The sequence below is a fragment of the Chelonia mydas genome, chromosome 1, assembly GCF_015237465.2.
Source record: "Chelonia mydas isolate rCheMyd1 chromosome 1, rCheMyd1.pri.v2, whole genome shotgun sequence".
Taxonomy (NCBI): Eukaryota; Metazoa; Chordata; order Testudines; family Cheloniidae; genus Chelonia; species Chelonia mydas.
This window is the reverse complement of record NC_057849.1, coordinates 164,127,510-164,145,712: the sequence shown is the minus strand read 5'-3', so window position 1 is coordinate 164,145,712 and position 18,203 is coordinate 164,127,510. Positions and strand designations below refer to the sequence as shown.

Here is an 18,203-nt window from a genome sequence, read left to right as displayed (position 1 = left end):
CAGGGCTTTGTAATAACAACCATCAACCTTTGTAATCTAATTTTTCCCTACTTCAAATGGCTCTGCTCCAGACATAGATTTCCTAACGTAGATACATCTTGCACGGCACAAGGTTCAACCATGCTTTCAGAAATTGGTCGAGTCTACTACTGCAGTTAAACCAGTTCAACTGAACATTTTGCCAGCATCTGTTATTGGTGACAGGTAAGTGCTGTTTGGAACCTACGTGGTGACTGAGCATCATCTGCTGTGCATATGGAAATGCAAAGCAAAGAAATTAGTTCCTATACATCCACATAGCTCTACAGACCCATGCAGCCTTAGTGCGTATGAAAAATTAAGGGAGATATTGGGGACTGTATCCTCATCTCAATCTCCATTAGCGTTAATAGGAGTTTCAGTTGAGAAGAGACTATACCTTTCTGAATGCAAATGCAAAGAATGCATGAGTTAACATTCGCAAGGAACAAAACCTTCTCTCTTCATTAACAGATGACAACAACTTGCATAAAGCTTTAAGGACATAGTATTTATTCTCTAAACTCACGTTCAGAACTTCTTCTTTACAAAATGCTAAGGCTTCAGGTTGTTTACTTGAAGGGAAAGCTGTCTCAAATGCCACTTTAGCTGCCGATGCTGCAGGGGAGTAAGTATCACACTGAGCAATAAGCCAGTATCCCATGATACTTTTTAAATAAGGAGCCAAGTGTTTCTTTACTTTAAGAATAAGTTGCTCAAAAGCTTGCTGTGTTGCTTCTCGAACACGGCGGTCATGATCCTGTTTTAAAATAAAGATTTTTTAAAAGAAATACATTTTCTGATACCAAGAATACCAAAGCACAAATTCTTTTGCTCTGCTATCATGTCCCAACTTCCCCCACTCAAAACAATAAGTTGTCTGTATTCAATTGTCTGGTTTCAAATTAAGTCATTATACCCCAAACCTAAAGGCTTATATTCACTAATCCTCCATCCTTTTCATCAATGAAACAATATTAGTCATAAACAATGCAAAACATTTCAGTTAATAATGTCTAGAAGTAAAGTCTTAAGAACTAATAATTGATTTGGGGTGTATATCTTCTAACTTTTAGGATTAATTGTTAATCATGCAAGTAATCCTGTTGATTCAGTGACTTTAATGGAACCATTAGCTTGAATACAGACTGCAGAATGCAATCTTCATCACAGGAATGCCCTTCAATTTCTTAAATAACCTTTCTATATTAACAGTATTGCCATCAAAGAGAGTGGGGATAGGAAATAGAGGAATCATATCTTAAAGCAACCTTGAATCATATATGACAGGATAAGTTAGTTTGAGAATTTCTGTGATTTTTTTAGATGCTGGAATACAGACAAGAGACACAAACTACTTTTAGTATAGTTTTGTTCAGAGCATATTTGTCTCTTTAGTTTAACCACCAACGCTATATTACACTTTGCTTAGAACAGTTATATTGATTAAAGATGTTAGAGGTGTTAGTTACACCTCCATAAGTGTACAGGGCTACACACCTTCCCAAAGGTTGAAGAGTATCCTAAAGATTACAAATATTTTGATGTAATATGAATACCTTGGAATCCCTAAATGCAGACTATAGCCTTATTTTACCAGCATAATCATGAACTGTACATCACTGCAGCATACCACATAAGAGCTATAATCCCTTTGGATTCCATTAACTACTGTTCATAGCATTAGATATATAATGTATGACTGTATTTATATTGTATCCATGTCTAGATTTTTCCATTAATGTTCAAAAAAGGTTAGTACAAGACACGGAAAACAGGAAACTGCCTTCAATTAAGAAACTTTTCTCATTACCATAAAAACATCTGGGAGTCTGCATGAAGCATGCATAATTGATTTGTAAACCTCAAGCATTTGTTGGCACTGATATATTAGTGGATTTTTTATGTTCCGTGGGTCCTAACAGGAACATAGGAATTGCTGTACCATATCAGAACAGTGGTCCATTTATTCCAGTATCCTATCTCAAACAGTGCCAGATGCTTCAGAGAAACATGCTAGAATTCTTATAAGGGACAATTATGGAGTAATCTATCCACAGGTGAAGTTTCTTCCTAACTCCTGTTGGAGAACTGTTTATGCCCTAAATCATGAGGCTTTATATTCTTTAAATTATTTATCCTATCTCATAGAACTGTGGATGTTCTCACTGACTACATAGGCATGTATATGGACAAAGAGCTTTCTTATGCTGAAACCTGAAGCTGAAAAACCTGGATAATGCTCATTAAATGTGCTAGTGATTGAAAGCTTCTATCCATAGGGCAGGCAGAGCACAGGCAAGAGCAATGAAAGCTTCCCCACGTTGCCCTGATGATACATCCCAAGTGCATTTAGGACCAAGTGCTTTTCTCCAAGTTCTAACAGTTGTTTTTTTTTAAACTAGCCAACCCACAAAAATATACAATTAGGTGTATCGATCTGATTGCCTTGTGGATTACCACAGAAACTGCCCAGAGCAATTTTATTTGTTGGTTTACTTCTGTCATAACCTAAGTCCTTTAATACTTACAAGTGAGATTTTACAGTAAATTCTTGGCCAGTAAGGAAGAACACCTTTAACAACTTCTGATTCTCTTTCCTTACACATCGCCCCAAACTCCTGCATAGCCTAAAATCAAAATACCAACAGTGTGGGATTAGAAAAATTGCAGGTGAAAGTATATCTTGAAATTTACTAAATTTATCAACTACTGCCTGGTACTGTAATTCTCATGAAACTAGAAATTGGTTCACTTCTTGCAATTGGGTCGAAACACACTAGTTAACTGGAGTTACTCTTGTAAATTTCCAGTAGGATCAGAAACAGGTGACAGACATTTCTAAAGGTCTTCCAATACATCTTAAAACTGCATACAATCAAAATCAAGCTTTTGAGGCATACAAAAAGTATTTCAAAGATGCTAAACAAATTACAGTATATGCTATGGAATTTGCTAGTGTGAAAGTAAAATTGACTATTTTGGTAGATTTCTTTCTAGCACTTTACACAAAAATATTCCTCTTCCCAAGTAAAATATCAAAAGAACCCTTGCACAAGTGAATATTAGAAATGTCTCATATGTACTTTTGTTACATCTAATTTTGTCACCATTTTTTTTTAGATTCTATGGCTTAAACCATGATCTCATTGAAGTCAATGGGAGTTTTATCAATAATTTCTGTGGAAGCAGGATTTCACCCTATAAACCTTCAAGTTATCTTTCTCTTAAAGGATGTTTAAAAAGTAAACTAAGGGAAATAGGATACACGTACTTTTAGTTTCGTTATGACATCTCTTTTGGAGAGTTTTCGCAGCACCATTCGAAAATCAGCATCTACAAGGCTGTCTATTTCTTCTGCTCCTTGGACTGCCGGTACATATCCTAGATCACTCTGAGATGTTCCAAAGCCAATAAACCCAGGCACTGTTCCACGTTCCTTGGCAAGGAGCTCTGCAGCTCTGCCACTGCTAGAGGGCTGATATAAACAAGAGAGAAAAGTCAATTAATTATTCATATCCTTTTAAACCATTGTATTTCTTACTGAAATGCTGGTTTTTGAAACCATTTTCATGCACAACCTAAATCATCACACTTGAAGAAATGAGCCTGCAGGTTTGTGTCTTATAATTGATCTGCTGCTCCAAGGAAAAAAATTCACATTATATGCCTTATCATTAAGAAATTGAACCAGGACTTTAAGTAGAGAAATCTGAAATGGTAACTTTATTTTTCAACCTTAGGATCAATATTTTCATTAATTTTCACAATATAAAATTAATCCAAAAAGCAAAAAACCCCAAATATTAAGACCATTCCAAAAGGAAAATAATGGAGTGTGCTTTACCCATTAAACTTTGTTCATTAAGATGTTTACTTACAGGAGGACTGCAACAGTACAGCAAACTTGATAAGAGAACATTTACTCCCCCCCACAAAAAACATTTGGTTTGCAGTTTGCTAACTTCCCTTTCTCCTTGCTACTGGGTATTATTTATACAGCTCCCAAAGAGAGTGTTAAGACTTTTAGAGAAAAAATAAAATAAAATACCACAGTCTCTGCCCTGAAGATTTTATCAGCAACAAACACAAAGGTGGCCAGAGAAGATTTAAGGGAATGGGGCAGATGGGGTACATAACAATGTCACATGACTCGCTGCATTATTATTGAAAATTATTGCTTTCCTTTTGTTTAGCTTCTCCTCTAACTTGTTCCAGTGAAGTTAATCCTGTGCCTATTTTAATCAATGCCTCACACTTCTTTAAGGCACGGAGAACAGATGTTCCAAAAAGATTGATGCTTTGAGGTGTTCCATAGCAGATCTATGAGTTCCAAAGTAGGACTGTCAAACGATTAAAAAAATTAATTGCGATTAATCACGAGATTAAAAAATATAATTGTGATTAATTGCAGTTTTAGTTGCTCTGTTAAACAATAACAGAATACCATTTATTTAAATATTTTGGATGTTTTCTACATTTTCAGATATACTGATTTTACTTACAACACAGAATACAAAATGTACAGTACTCACTTTACAGTATTATTTTTAATTACAAATATTTGTACTGTAAAAAAATAAAATAAATAGTATTTTTCAATCACCTGATATAAGTACTGTAGTGCAATCTATCATGAAAGAGCACCTTAAAAATGTAGATTTTTTTTTTTTGTTACATAACTGCACTTCAAAACAATGTAAAACTTTGGGGCCTACAAGTCCACTCAGTCCTACTTTTTGTTCAGCCAACCACTAAGACAAACAAGTTTGTTTACATTTACAGGAGATAATGCTGCCCGCTTCTTATGTACAATGTCACCTGTAAGTGAGAATAGGTGTTTGCACAGCACGGTTGTAGCCGATGTTGCAAGGTAATTACATGCCAAATACGCTAAACATTCCTATGTCCCTTCATGATTCAGCCACCATTCCAGAGGACATGCTTCCACGCTGATGACGGGTTCTGCTCGATAACGATCCAAAACAGTGTGGACTGACGCATGTTATTTTCATCATCTGAGTCAGATGCCACTAGCAGAAGGTTGATTTTCTTTTTCGGTGATTCCAGTTCTGTAGTTTCTGCATCAAAGCGTTGCTCTTTTAAGACTTCTGACAGCATGGTCCACACCTCATCCCCCTCAGATTTTGGAAGGCACTTCAGATTCTTAAACCTTGCGTTGAGTACTGTAGTTATCTTTAGAAATCTCACATTGGTACCTTCTTTGCGTTTTGTCATATCTACAGTGAAAGTGTTCTTAAATCAAACAATGTGCGCTGAGTTGTCATCGAAAACTGCTAGCACGCGAAATAGAAGGCAGAATGTGGTAAAACCACAGAGCAGGAGACATATAATTCTCCCCCAAGGAGGTCAGTCACAAATTTAATTAATGCTTTTTTTTTTTTTTTTTTTAAACAAGGGTCATCGGTGAGCACTGTACATTTTGTATTCTGTGTTGTAACTGAAATCAATATATTTTAAAATGTAGAAAAACATCCAAAAATATTTATAATAAATTTCAGTTGGTATTCTATTATTAACAGTGCAATTAAAACTGTGATGAATCACAATTTTTTTAATCGAGTTAGTTTATTTTGAGTTAATTGCTTGAGTTAACTGCAAATAATTAACAGCCCAAGTTCCAAAGCTTTAACAAAAGTGTAACAAATATCAGTTAACTTTCACAAGTTGTTGGTGTTTTCTTTAAAAAAAAATAAAAATAAAACAACAACAGAAATTTTGTGATCATTAGGCATAAAATTACTACAAACTTGGGGGCTAAGCTACACTTGATGTGGCCACCATAACTTTGAATTAAGTAATTTCTGTGAATTTAAAATCTGCCATAATGATGCGTTTCCCAGCATTCCTTTGCCTTCCCTAATATAAACACATAGCAATGTGTACATATTAAAAAAAAAAAACCCTGCCCAAACTAAACACTACACTGCACACACAATTCTTACCCTGGGAAGAAAATGAACAAACCACACATGACAGATGTCAGATCACTTCTAGATTGCACTCAGGTTCAGATCCACAGAGGTATTTAGGTAAAGCCCAGTGCGGATACAAAATTTGTATCTGCATCCGATCCATAAATACAGTCTGCGGATATCCGCAGATTTGCAGTGCTCTAGATATAAAATTTGGATCTGCATCCATGGTTCATGGATATCTGCAGATTTGTGGGGCTCTATATCTAGGCTCCACCCTACCTTCCACTGAAATCAGTGGAAGGTAGGAAACTAAATACCTCTGTTGATCTTGGCCTCAGATACCATGCTGATGTGGCAATAGAAGAGCCTATACAGAACAGAAGCTGAAAACTAGTACATTTAAAATAAATTAAGTGTAATTACAGGTACTACATTAGTTCAAGACCCATGCCAATTTGTCATCACATCTTTCTATTCTTAAAAGAGGTCTCTTCCCCACAGCTATCTGAAAGGCCTACACAAGCAACAGAGGAAATGAGGTCATGAGCCTACAGATGTTTATGCACATACTTAACTAAGCATGTGACTAACCCCAATGAAAAGTCACTATGCTATACCAGGCAATCATGCTAGTCCTGCCAATTCTACTAGCAGACAAGAATCCGCCTATGGAGATGACAGACGCCTGAAGACAGTGCTGTATTTCAGGATGGTCACATTGCCTTTTGAGTCTCTGCAAGCTGCATCCCCAATTTAAATATAAAAGGGTTTTCGACCTGCTCCATTTTACACCAGTTGACTGCAGGTCATAGTCCCCAAGTGAATTAACAACAAAGTGAGAACAGGCATACAAATTTAGTTAGCCAATTATTTCCTTGTGGATGATAACAGACTTTTGAGCAGTGATTCTCAACAGCAGGCCCGTGGGTCACTTGCGGCCCAATCAGCAACCAGATGTGGCCCATGTGACATCCTCAGGGCCATACAGGTAGTATATATATATAGTGTGGAGATAGGGCCCATGTAACAGAGAGAGAGACCTGCATATGCAGCCCAAAATGGTAACTAGGCTGAGAACCACCACTTTAGAGTACGGCCTGTGACCCCTGTGTTAAATTTCAGATTAGGGCCATAAGGGCCCCCGATCTCCCGGCCCCCTAACACAGCCCGCAGAATTCCACCGCCGGCTCCTGCAGGGGAGGGAATGATTCCCTTCCGCACGGCAGCAAGCGCGACTGCTCTTGAGCCCGGGCTACCCGAGGCATTTGTGCGGCTGCAGCCACGCCGGCTAAGGAGATGGGTTTTTTGCAACACTGGCCTCTGACCAAAAAGATGCCCCAGCACAGAAGTGGTTGTGCCAGTCCGGTTTATTTCACTGGGGGTAAGGGAAAGGACCGACACCCAGAACGGCACTTCTTCGCCCACAACACGGTGCATCGCCCCCGGCCGGGTTTGCCACTGGCGAACCTTTCCTAGCGCAGCCCTGAGCCCGGCAGCTCCGACTGGGCTCGCTACACCGGTCAGGACGGTCTCCGGCCTCAGGCGAGCACCAGCCCTGTGCTCTTCTCTTCCCAAGGCCGATCCCCCCGTCGGGCAGACCCCGGCCCAGCGTCACCCCCAGGCACGCATCCCGCACGGCGGTGGGGCCGGGACCCCAGCGGGAGGGCACCGCCGCTTTCCCCCCAGGCCTCCCCCGCCGCACAGGCCGGGGACGGGGCCACTCACCCCGCTGCTGCTGGGGGCTGAGAGCGGCCTGGACCCCCGCCCCCACCCAAAGGGGAGCAGCGGCCTCCCCCTGCCCGCTCCTGGGGAAGCCGCCGCCCGGCCCGGGCGGACTCACCCGCACGTTGCCCTTGGTTCGCTGCTTGTTCTTCCCCCCCATGGCGGCGGCGGCGGCGCAGCAAGACGCGGCCGGAGACGGCCCCGCAGACAGCCGGGCCAGGCGGGGGCGGCGCTTGCAGGCCGGGGAGCCTCTCCCAGCGCGGAGGCGGGTGGGGACCGTGCCATGGGGGGGGGGGGGGGGGGGGGAAGAGTCCCCTGCACGAGCCACCCCCACCCCCAGAGCCCGTGAGACACCCCCTGCTTTCCCGGCCACAACAACGCGCCCCCGGCCCCAGTCATCAACTGGCTTAAAAATCATATGAGTTTTTTTAAATAAATAATAAATGTGAGGTTTTTATGTTCCCTGTGGATTTCATGCCTGGGGTACACTGGGTGCACGTTTTTGCTTTTGTCCTTAATAATGGGACCAGGGATAGAAATATTTTCTTATTTATTGTAAAGAAAGTTGAGATTCTCATGCAATCACTTGATTCCAGGAGCTGGGTCTTGAAGAAAAAACAACACATGCCACAAGATTTGGTAATATTGCTTTTCACAGATCTAGGATTTCCTTCACCAACATTACACCTTCCCCAGCTGGCATGCAAGGTACAGGGTGCTGGCTGGTTTCCAATAAGCCAGAGATGGCAGCTTGTCCATGATGCTGCTGTGTGTGGACAGACACAGCAGACTCCCATATCCCTCACACTTCATTAAACTGCATACTTTACAATCGACTATTTGACCTTCAATACCTTCATATTTTGGCTTGATCCAAAACCCACTGAAATTAATGAAAGTTCTTCAATTTACTTAAATGGCCCAATTATTACACTTTCATTTAAATGGCAACCAGAGAGAAATCTGAAAGTACATACAGTAAAGCTTCCTAAAGTGTCATGACTTAGCCTTTCAGATGATAAATGCATGAAAGTACTTAAAACAGGAGTATGCACAAACATGTACATTTTGATGTACTTGAAGTGCTTTTTTTCAAAAACAAGACAGCTTGATATGATGTTCCTTAAAAATAGTTACAAACATCTATATTAGAATGATTGCAGAGGTCAGATAAATGGGAAATTAACATTTTTAGTAACTGATGCTGTATCTTTGTGATAATTACATTAACACAGTTCCAAACTGAAATATCTTTTTAAATCATAGCTTCTACTAATATTTTTGAAAATACTGTAATTCCCTAGTACACTTTGGATAACTTTACTAATCTTAAGTAAATCCATTCTAGTACAATTAAAGACGAACACTTTAGCAGGGTTTGAAAGAGGAAACAGAATTGTGTTGTGAGCTGAAATTAAATATGCACCACAAAAGCTCTCACCACTTTTTGCCTACGTAAGAGATTTGAATGTCAAGATTATTACTGAATTCAACCGCTAATATATTAATCGCCACCATCCATGACACTCAGTGTGTTCTGCTTATTAAATGTACACAACTTTCAAAGTCCTTTACCATGTAGAATACTTGCTTTAAGGAAAATAATAAAGAGTTCAATCTTATTTATTGAAATATTATTGAATATTGAAAATTTATTGAATTTATTGAAATCTGACATAAAATTATACAGAGTCTGATCCTGCAAATTCTTTCTCATATGAGTACTTCTTATTCGTATGATTTCTATTTAAGTCGGTGGGAGTAATTATATAAAAAAGGGTTTGCAAACTGTAAACTTTTGGGGGGTGACATGAATATAAAGGGAAGGGTAAACACCTTTAAATCCCTCCTGGCCAGAGGAAAAACCCTTTCACCTGTAAAGGTTAAGAAGCTAAGATAACCTTGCTGGCACCTGACCAAAATGACCAATGAGGAGAAAAGATACTTTCAAAGCTAGAGGGGGGCGGAAATAAAGGGTTCCCTCTGTCTGTGTGTTGCTTTTGCCGGGACTAGAGCAGGAATGCAGGTCAGATCTCCTGTAAAGAGTTAATAAGCAATCTAGTTAGATATGCGTTAGATTCTGTTTTGTTTAAATGGCTGATAAAATAAGTTGTGCTGAATGGAATGTATATTCCTGTTTTTGTGTCTTTTTGTAACTTAACGTTTTGCCTAGAGGGATTCTCTATGTTTTGAATCTGATTACCCTGTAAGGTATTTACCATCCTGATTTTACAGGGGTGATTCTTTTACTTTTTCTTTAATTAAAATTCTTCTTTTAAGAACCTGATTGCATTTTCATTGTTCTTAAGATCCAAGTGTTTAGGTCTGTGTTCACCTATGCAAATTGGTGAGGATTTTTATCAAGCCTTCCCCAGGAAAGGGGGTGTAGGGCTTGGGGGGATTTTGGAGGGAAAGACGTTTCCAAGTGGACTCTTTCCCTGTTATATTTGTTAGACGCTTGGTGGCAGCAGCAATAAGGTAAAATAGTTTGTACCTTGGGAAAGTTTAACCTAAGCTGGTAAAAATAAGCTTAAGAGGTTTTTCATGCAGGTCCCCACATCTGTACCCTAGAGTTCAGAGTGGGGAAGGAACCTTGACAGGGGGCAAGGACCATCTTTTTGTTATGTGTTTGTATGTGGCTAGCTCAATGGGGCACCAATCCTGATCAAAGCTTTTAAACACTACTAAAATAGAAATAATAATAGAATTCAACTCATCAATTATAAACTTGTTAGAGCAACCAGTGTGTCTTACCTGTGGGCCCCACATTGCAAATCTTTTTTTCCTTATGTGAGAAGTCCTTATTCATGTGACTAGTCCCACTGGCATCAATAAAACTACTTGACGTATGAGTAAGGCTTTGGAGGATCTGCCCCTATCTTTATAAAGCACCATGTTCAACTGAAAGTATTATAAGCAGAAAATATTAAATAAATGTTTTGGAATCAAGACATCTGCTGGTAGTGTTTGTAAATACAATGTTCAATAATGTAAAAAACAACATTTCTTTCCAGAGATGCCTGCTTAAAATAACTGTAATCATTGGAAAATCACACACCCATGTTTGGATCTTTTTTACTATATTACACAGATATAATCAACTTCTCCAAAGTGAAGTTTTAATCATTCAGATTATAAATAGTATACAGCATCTCTCAAAAAGTTGTCTTTGTAATTAGCATCATTATATCTTTCCCTTTAAAATATGTTTATATTAAAGCATTCATGTAGTCATTTTCACAAGCATTATTTAAAAGAATATTCGTTTTCATGGAAAACTGAATTCATCTTATAAAGCAGAAGTATCCATTTCCCTCCCTGATCAACTATTTCAGAGGGGAAAAGAATAATTTATCCAAGACTGTCACATAATTTTTCAAGTTCATAGATTGGATCCTTGCTGATCTAACATCCTTCAACTCCAAAGTACATCTGAAAAACATTAGCACACCCCTTTTCATCTAAAAAATGATACAGCTGCCCCAGATCCATATGCTTTCCTCTGGTACCATGCGCATCAAATACTTTTTCTTCAAAAGATGAGAATTTTCTTTGTTTCTGCATCTCAGCATGTGACCCATCCAGAGAAATATCCTCTCTGTGGCGAATTAAAATTCTCTGCCATGTTAATCTTCTGATTCTGAAAACAATGAGGGAAATATGAATCGATAAAATGTAGCACATTTTATAAAATGTTTTTTTGAAGCAGGTATTATGAAAGGAGGAAAATCGACAAATTTCAATTGTGTAGATATCTGGTATACACATTACAGTTCATTAGCCAATCAGTCAAACATATCTGCAAACATTCCTAGAACCAGAGCATTGTTTCTTTACACCCATATCTGCCAGATGATCAAAGGCACTTAGTCTTATACCTCACAGAGCAGTCAATAAAGTTGGGATTTAAATATAACTGCACACTTCCACCTTGTCTGTGCTAGGACTTTTCTTACCCTTTTTCTTTATTACTAAATGGGCAGAGCTGAACCAGGTCTATACTACACAAGAATACAAATAATAAAAGCAATATAAAAAATATTAATGCGACTGGTGGTACAGCATACTGTTGCTACACAGCTGACGTAATGCTGATGGGGGAGGCAAGAAGAAAAGCACTGCATGCCCTTGGCAAAGAGAACCCCTTGCTGGCTAATTTATGGCTCTGATGGCCATAAGAAGTGGCAGAAGGTGGGAGGTGTAAATATATTGTGATAAAATATTTACTTTTCATAGACAAGATGTTGATTTTACCAGTACTACGAGTTGCCCATCTTCTGCCAAATGTACAAAACCACAACATAACAAGCACAATATTCTAACTACCAATGTTACTTAAAAACAGAATACAGTACATAAAAAAAAGCAAACCTTGACCAGAATTCTTCACAAGCACTCTGTGGGCCTTCTACACAAACAACACCTGGTTTCCCAGGCATGCTAAACCCCGAAAGAGCGAGCTCCTTAGACCAATCAACAATATTCTTTCTTTTATGCTTGTTGTAGATGTGATGACTATAGATCCATAATCTAGTGAAGATGACATCTTCTGACTGCATAGTCCTTAATGTCGTCTCTGAGGAAGATGAAAGCTCCTTATCGATATAAGCAGCTGCATGATCTTTAACCCATTCTCTTGCATTTAATATACAGACCTCACCACTGCAGTTTCTCTTCAAGTATGTTTTTAGATCTGTGTTCAGATTAATCTGCTGTGATCGGCTTAATGATGGTGACCTAAGGAAAAAATATTAACACGTTTTGTTAGCATATCTTTTTTAAAAGGTAGGAAAATCAAAATTTCTAAAAACTCTATTATGTTGGTAGTTTGGAATTGGTGTATAATATTGCTCTACAAAAGCATTTTGTTTGGCTAAAACATTTAAGTTAATATTTCCTAAGAAAATCCCATTTTAGTCTTTAAGGATTAACTGCAGATTTAATATATAGCACTATAGATCTGTAAATTTCAAACAGGGAAAGCCCAGATGAGAATTTATGATGGTCACTGCAGTAGTGTTCTGAGATATACAATGTAACAGAAACAAACAAAAATACTAAAAGAGAAATAATGCAGGTCAGTGGATAACAATATTCTGCCAAGCAGAAGGATGAGATTTATTATACAACCTTTCACTTCTTAGGTTAGAACCGACTGGAAGCATTGTCACGATGGACTATGGCCCAGATCCTCAAAGGTAATTAGGCACCTAACTCCCACTGAAATATCTTTGGGACTCTGAGCCTATGTTCCGTACTTGGGCAATGGTCCTGTAAAATGATCCACACAGGAAGACCACCACTGTGTCCACATGGAGCCACACTAATTTCACTGTACTGGGAGCTAGCACTCCTATGTTCTATTCTCAGCTCTGTCACTCACCTGCTGCATGACCCTGAGCAAGCCACTTCACCACTTTGCATCTCTGTTTCCCTTTCCACCCTTTGTCTGTTTTGTTTATTTAGACTGTGTGCTCTTTGGGGCTGTCTCTTGCTATTATGTTTGTACTGATCTAGTGAATTTTAGCTTTTAGTTCCCTGTCTAGTAATTTCTGACAGTACCTGACAGTAATTTCTGGTAGAACAGCTGGGTAGTTAAATGGTAAAGCATAGGATAAAGAAAGCATTACCTAAAAAGAAAAAAAAAAAGGCATTAAAATCTGATCTGAAATGTCTTTTTTTTTTTTTTTTTTCTTTTCTTTCAAAAATATGGCTACATTACCATAGTGGCATCAGCAACCTCTTGCTTTACATTCAGTGTAAACTGAACTTTTGAAGATGGGATCTCTGAAGTCTTATTATCAATATACTGTTTTAGTTCTGCTACAGCCAGCTGGTCAGTCACAACAAACTCATCTTCATCAGGAAACATACTAGAAAGTAGGTCTAACTCAGAAAGTTGTACTTCAGCTTCTTCCAAGTTACTCATTTTGGCCATGTTTTAGCTGTTTCCTAAATTAAGAAATTAGGAAAAAATGAAAAGACACAATTCTAATAGATATAAGCACAAGTGTAAGGCCCAATCACGCAACTCTTACATAATATTAATTCATATAAGTAATTCCACCAAAATCAATGGGATTGCTCATAAGAGCTGGTCAGCTAAGGGTTTGCAGGATGGGGCCAATATAGAAATGATGGCTGAAATCTTGGCCCTATTTAAATCAATGGGAACACTCACGACATCCCATTGATTTCAATAGGGCCAGGATTTCACCCTGTTTCAAACTCAAATGTTTTTAGATTACACAGTGTAATATGTTTTGAATTCCATCATTTGTGTTGTTTTGGTATTTGCAGTGCTGGATAAGGCTATGCTTACGGGTCTGTCCTTCCAACAACATGTGGAGAAACTAGGCATATAGTGCCAATTTAAGCATCGAAGTGCAATTATGGTCAGAAAAGTGATGGTAGAAATGGTACATTCTTGCTCATTGGAACTGCTCACTGTGCATTCAAAGGCATATTTACTGTAGTGACAAACTCTTCTACATTTTGCTAATATTAGCCTGCAGAGCCAATATAGACGTGGGAAAGTGTGATGAATTTTACTAAGCCTTACATCTCAACCAAATGGTTAACTAAATTCTAATTAGAGAAATTTTTACAAGTGATGATACATGAGCCAAAAGAATCTCTCTGGCCGTTCAGACCCCACAGTGGGGTTTCCAGCACTGACAGTTGTTACAATAAGCACTCCTATCCTTAGGGGAGGACCCATTCTAGAAAGAGAAACAAATTACCTTTTTCAATTTCAAAACACACAAAGTCTAAAAAGTAGAGCTAGTCTATGCTAAATCCACAGCAAATTTCCCACTAATAATAGAGATTTGCACAAAGATCAAGGTTTGAGTATGGTACTAATAACTTTTTAGGCCTCTGTCCTGCAAATACACACACAAAGGCTTAACTTTGTGCACTCTGAGTAGTCCTGTTGACTTCAGTGGCACTACCAACAGTGTGTAAAGTTAAGCATGTCCATAAGATTTTTGTAGGACCTGAGCCAACGAGGGTTGAATCAGCCGTGTTAGCTGTGTCAGTCCCCGGCTATTAAAGAGACAAGGTGGGTGAGAGCATATCTTTTATCAGACCAAACGTCTGTTGGTGAAAGAAACAAGCTTTCTGAGCGACACAGAGCTCTGCTTCAGGTCTGGTAAAGGTTTCAGAGTCGCAGCCGTGTTAGTCTGTATCCGCAAAAAGAACAGGAGTACTAGTTAGAGACTAACCAATTTATTTGAGCATAAGCGTTGGTGAGCTACAGCTCGCTTCATCGGATACTCCCAGCCTCACACAAGGGGGAACCGATTGCTGAGCATAAGTCGTCGTAAGTCGTGGCCAATGGGCCACGCTCCCGTGAATGGTCCCTTCGCTTCAGCAAGACGCTCTCACAACTCCGCTTGCTGAGCCACCGGTCCCACCGCGCGTGGAGCGGCCAGGCTGCCGGGGCCCCTGCCCCAGACCGGAAGACGAGGCCGGTGTAAGCTCAGCTCCCACCGACCGCAGCCGCGGGCCCAGGGAGAGGCGTTACCTCCCCGCACCGCTGCCGGGGCCTGGGCGCAGGCGCTTTGGCCGGCGGGGGAAACGACACAGGGGCGGAAACAGTTCCCCTGAATGATTTGAAAATCTGAGCTTTAAATCACCACGCTGGGCCCGGGATCGGCCCCGCCCCGCTTGGGCCGCTCACACCGCGCAGCGCTACACCTGCGTACGCAGCCGCTCCCTGCCCAGCACGGGCCCGCAACTCACCGCCGCCGCCCCCCGCGGCCTGCGCCTGCGCCTGCGCTGGGAGGGAACACAGCCACTCCGCTATCGCGCCTGCGCTGCGACTCTTGCACTTCCTGATTCGCGGTCTCTCGCCGACTGACCTCAACTCCCCTCCAGTTTCCCACTATGCAACGCACCGGAAGTGATAAAGAGCCGTTGCCTCTCGTCCTGGGCCAAGTCACGCTCACAGCTCAGCTGCTGGAAGAAGGCGGAAGCCGTAAAACTACGCCGAGCCGGAAATAGGTGTCGTAAAACATCGCGCTTCACGACACTGGCAGGTGAGGAGCTTAGGCTCAGCGAGTTCCCCTGGACTCCACCACGTTATTTACCCTCCCTTATTCCCTCCACCTGTCTCCGAGTCACTTACTCTCCTAGCCTGAGACGCCTCGTGTCCGCTCCCGGCCCGGCTCTTGCGCGGTTGGGACGGCGCTGTGGGGCTTTCCCACTGGTTCTGGTGGCTGTCCGTAACGGGTGGGAGGCGGGCTCAGGAGAGGCTGACTAGCCAATCGGAGCCAGCGGGCTGCCCCCGAGGTGCCGGGCGAGTTAGGGTGCGCGGCACGCCAGGCTTGGGTTAGTGTGAGAGGAGGGGCCGGCTGCCTTGGCTGCCTCGCTGGGGGCAGCAGCTGGAAGACTCGGTGCTCGTCGCTCCACGTGGGCGGGTAGGCAGCCCTGTGCGCCCGCTCCCTGGGGCGGGGAGGGGAAGGGGGGCAGCTGCAGCAGCCTTGTCCCGGGGCCCCTTGCGGCTGGGAGCTGGAATGGCAGGGGGCGCTGGAACAGTGGGGGTGCTGAGGGCCATTGAACCAAACTGTAAACCCTGTATATGATGGAAACCAGGTCAAGCCAGGGGGTGCAGCAGTTCCAGCACCTATGGCAGCGAGGTCTCGTTGTGCTGAGAGCTCGCCTGGGGGAGGCTCAGGGTCCCTGGGCAGCTGTGGACCAAATAACACGTGTTGTGCTGTGTGACGCTCACTCTGCACGGAGGGGGGAGTGGGGGTGTCTCCCAAGGGGCTACATCTCCTGTGGAGGCGTGGTGGTGGTGGGAGAAATGGCTCGAGATAGAGAGGTTGCATACCTGGTTCAGTGGGCACCATTGACGCTGGACATTTGCCACTTTCTGGTACCCAAGTCTGCGTAGGTATCAGAGGTATGTCCTATTCCTACTGTACCAGACTGCAAATATTAGTGAAGTTACAGTGGGGTAAACAGCTTCTAAAAATAGTCTCCTGTGTCAGTGTCCTATTCCCATTCTACAGCAGGTGTATTTTAAAGGCTTTCAAGTACCTTAACAAACTTTTGGGTCTAAACCGCACCCTTTAATACTACATAAATAGTATTTTGTAGCTTAGTAAGGTTGAGGAGATCCTGTCTGACTCATCTACCCAGCCACAACATGGATTCGTTTAATACTTACCTATTCTCAGATGCCTTCTCATTCTGTTGGCAAGATAGAGGTCAACCCGGACAAGGCTAGAAATGCAGTACTTTGATTTAGCTAAAGGTTGACAATTGCAACTTTATTTTTGAGTATGCAACTAATTCCCTTTCCAGATCTATAATTTATTTAGTCTGAACTTTCAGTGTGCTAAATTTGCCACACCCTCTAAAGTGCTTCTTCATATTTCACATAAATGAATGTAGTATATCTTTACATTCGTTACCTCCTGAGTAAACTTGTCCTTTTGAGAAAGTGGTTGGAATTCGTTTTTGTGTCAAAGGTCGGATATCTGACCTTTCTTGGGGGGATCCCCTCTGAATTCAGCTACTCTTGTGCTTTTTCTCTTTATGTACGTCAAACCATACATACAGTACCTGATTTTTGTTGTTGTTATTTAAGACAAGCATAAATGCAGAGTTTGCTTAAGGCTCTGTCATGATGTTAGAGGCTGATGCCTCTCTAGGTCCTTTTCTAAGGGTATACTTGAACAGTTGTTCCAAATTGCATTATTTACTAGATAGTTGTGTGAATACAAAAACTGAAATCTCCCAGAATTGAAGAGACATTGATGCCAGAAGAAATCTGAATCTCCAGTATATTGTCAAATGCTGTTAGAATAACAATTTATTTAATGTTGCTGAGCAAGTCATTTAAAAAAAAGAAGGCATTTCCAATAAATCAAAAGTAGAGAGTTCATTAAATAAGTAACTTCAGTATTTAAATGTGATAAAGCTGCTAATATGACAGTTGCCTCCTAAAACTTTTGTGGCCTAAAACATTAAGGTGAGCCATAAAAGGTGTAGGGGAATTTTGCTGACATTTGAGACCCCACTCTTACGAATTGAAGACCTCTGTGCCATTGTGGAGTCCCATAGATCTCAGGGTCAGATCAGGTTGCAGAAGTGGGGTCAAAATGTGCATTAGCTGTAATGTACAGAAATATTATGAATTCATGTGCCCTTGAAATTCAGTTAATTTAAAACTAGTTAATTTGTTAGATTGCTGCTACCTTTTGTATAACCTCCTACAAGCAGAATCAAAATCTAGTTTTGAATTTAATGTTTTGGTGTTTTTCCCCCCATTAGGTGATTGTTCTGTGTAAGGAAAACTACAAAGCAGTAATATGGGAAAGAGGCGAACAAAGGGAAAAAATACACAGGCTGATGATGAGTCTCAGGATATTTTGGGTATGTTTCATAACAAAAAATTTTTCAGAGAAGTCTGAAGTACTGTGGAAGAAATGTTTCATTTGTCTTCAAAGTGAGGAGCATTGAAAATCCATTAATAATCAGAAGGCATTTACAGTAGTCACTTTTACTACTTTG

General features: G+C 40.9%; 3 protein-coding genes across 17 annotated transcripts in view; 1 reads left to right on the top strand and 2 right to left on the bottom strand.

Annotated features, from left to right (window-relative positions):
• Positions 1–10,596, bottom strand: part of LTN1 (listerin E3 ubiquitin protein ligase 1) — a 45,068-nt gene extending 34,472 nt beyond the window's left edge. Inside the window, exons 1-4 of one of the 4 annotated variants that reach the window (XM_037905445.2) lie at positions 10,434–10,596; positions 3,293–3,496; positions 2,550–2,648; positions 548–778 (exon numbers count right to left, since the gene is read on the bottom strand). In XM_037905445.2, coding sequence (XP_037761373.1) covers positions 548–778; positions 2,550–2,648; positions 3,293–3,496; positions 10,434–10,448 — 549 coding nt within the window. In that variant the 5' untranslated portion in view covers positions 10,449–10,596. The other 3 variants (XM_037905440.2, XM_037905451.2, XM_043538314.1) reach the window with 3 other exon arrangements.
• Positions 10,597–10,740: 144 nt separating this feature from the next.
• Positions 10,741–15,889, bottom strand: RWDD2B (RWD domain containing 2B). 7 transcript variants are annotated; one of them, XM_027832877.3, is made up of 5 exons: positions 15,811–15,889; positions 13,402–13,631; positions 13,242–13,309; positions 12,051–12,416; positions 10,741–11,319 (listed from the first exon to the last, which is right to left on the bottom strand). In XM_027832877.3, the coding sequence occupies exons 2-5, from the start codon at positions 13,615–13,617 to the stop codon at positions 11,085–11,087; spliced, it is 885 nt and encodes a 294-aa protein (XP_027688678.2). In that variant the 5' UTR covers positions 13,618–13,631; positions 15,811–15,889; the 3' UTR covers positions 10,741–11,084. The 7 variants fall into 7 exon arrangements, with proteins under 7 accessions (XP_027688678.2, XP_027688679.2, XP_043394252.1 ...); XM_027832878.3 differs by lacking the exon at positions 15,811–15,889 and adding an exon at positions 15,581–15,723; XM_043538317.1 differs by lacking the exon at positions 15,811–15,889 and adding an exon at positions 15,545–15,702.
• USP16 (ubiquitin specific peptidase 16) overlaps positions 15,590–18,203 on the top strand; it is a 23,309-nt gene continuing 20,695 nt past the window's right edge. Inside the window, exons 1-2 of one of the 6 annotated variants that reach the window (XM_037905469.1) lie at positions 15,590–15,721; positions 17,964–18,065. In XM_037905469.1, the coding sequence (XP_037761397.1) occupies positions 18,002–18,065 (64 nt within the window). In that variant the 5' untranslated portion in view covers positions 15,590–15,721; positions 17,964–18,001. Of the gene's footprint in view, positions 16,103–17,963; positions 18,066–18,203 lie in introns of those variants that run through there. The other 5 variants (XM_037905463.2, XR_005226275.2, XM_043538315.1 and 2 more) reach the window with 5 other exon arrangements.

What these genes read in the sequence shown, in the direction of transcription:
- RWDD2B (XM_027832877.3), bottom strand. Translation starts at nt 13,617, where the DNA reads ATGGCCAAAATGAGTAACTTGGAAGAAGCTGAAGTACAACTTTCTGAG. An exon ending in AGGTTGCTGATGCCACTATG is followed by an intron (nt 13,310 to 13,401) that starts GTAATGTAGCCA and finishes TTTTCTTTTTAG; the next exon opens with GTAATGCTTTCTTTATCCTA. An exon ending in CTACCAGAAATTACTGTCAG is followed by an intron (nt 12,417 to 13,241) that starts GTACTGTCAGAA and finishes TTTTTTCCTTAG; the next exon opens with GTCACCATCATTAAGCCGAT.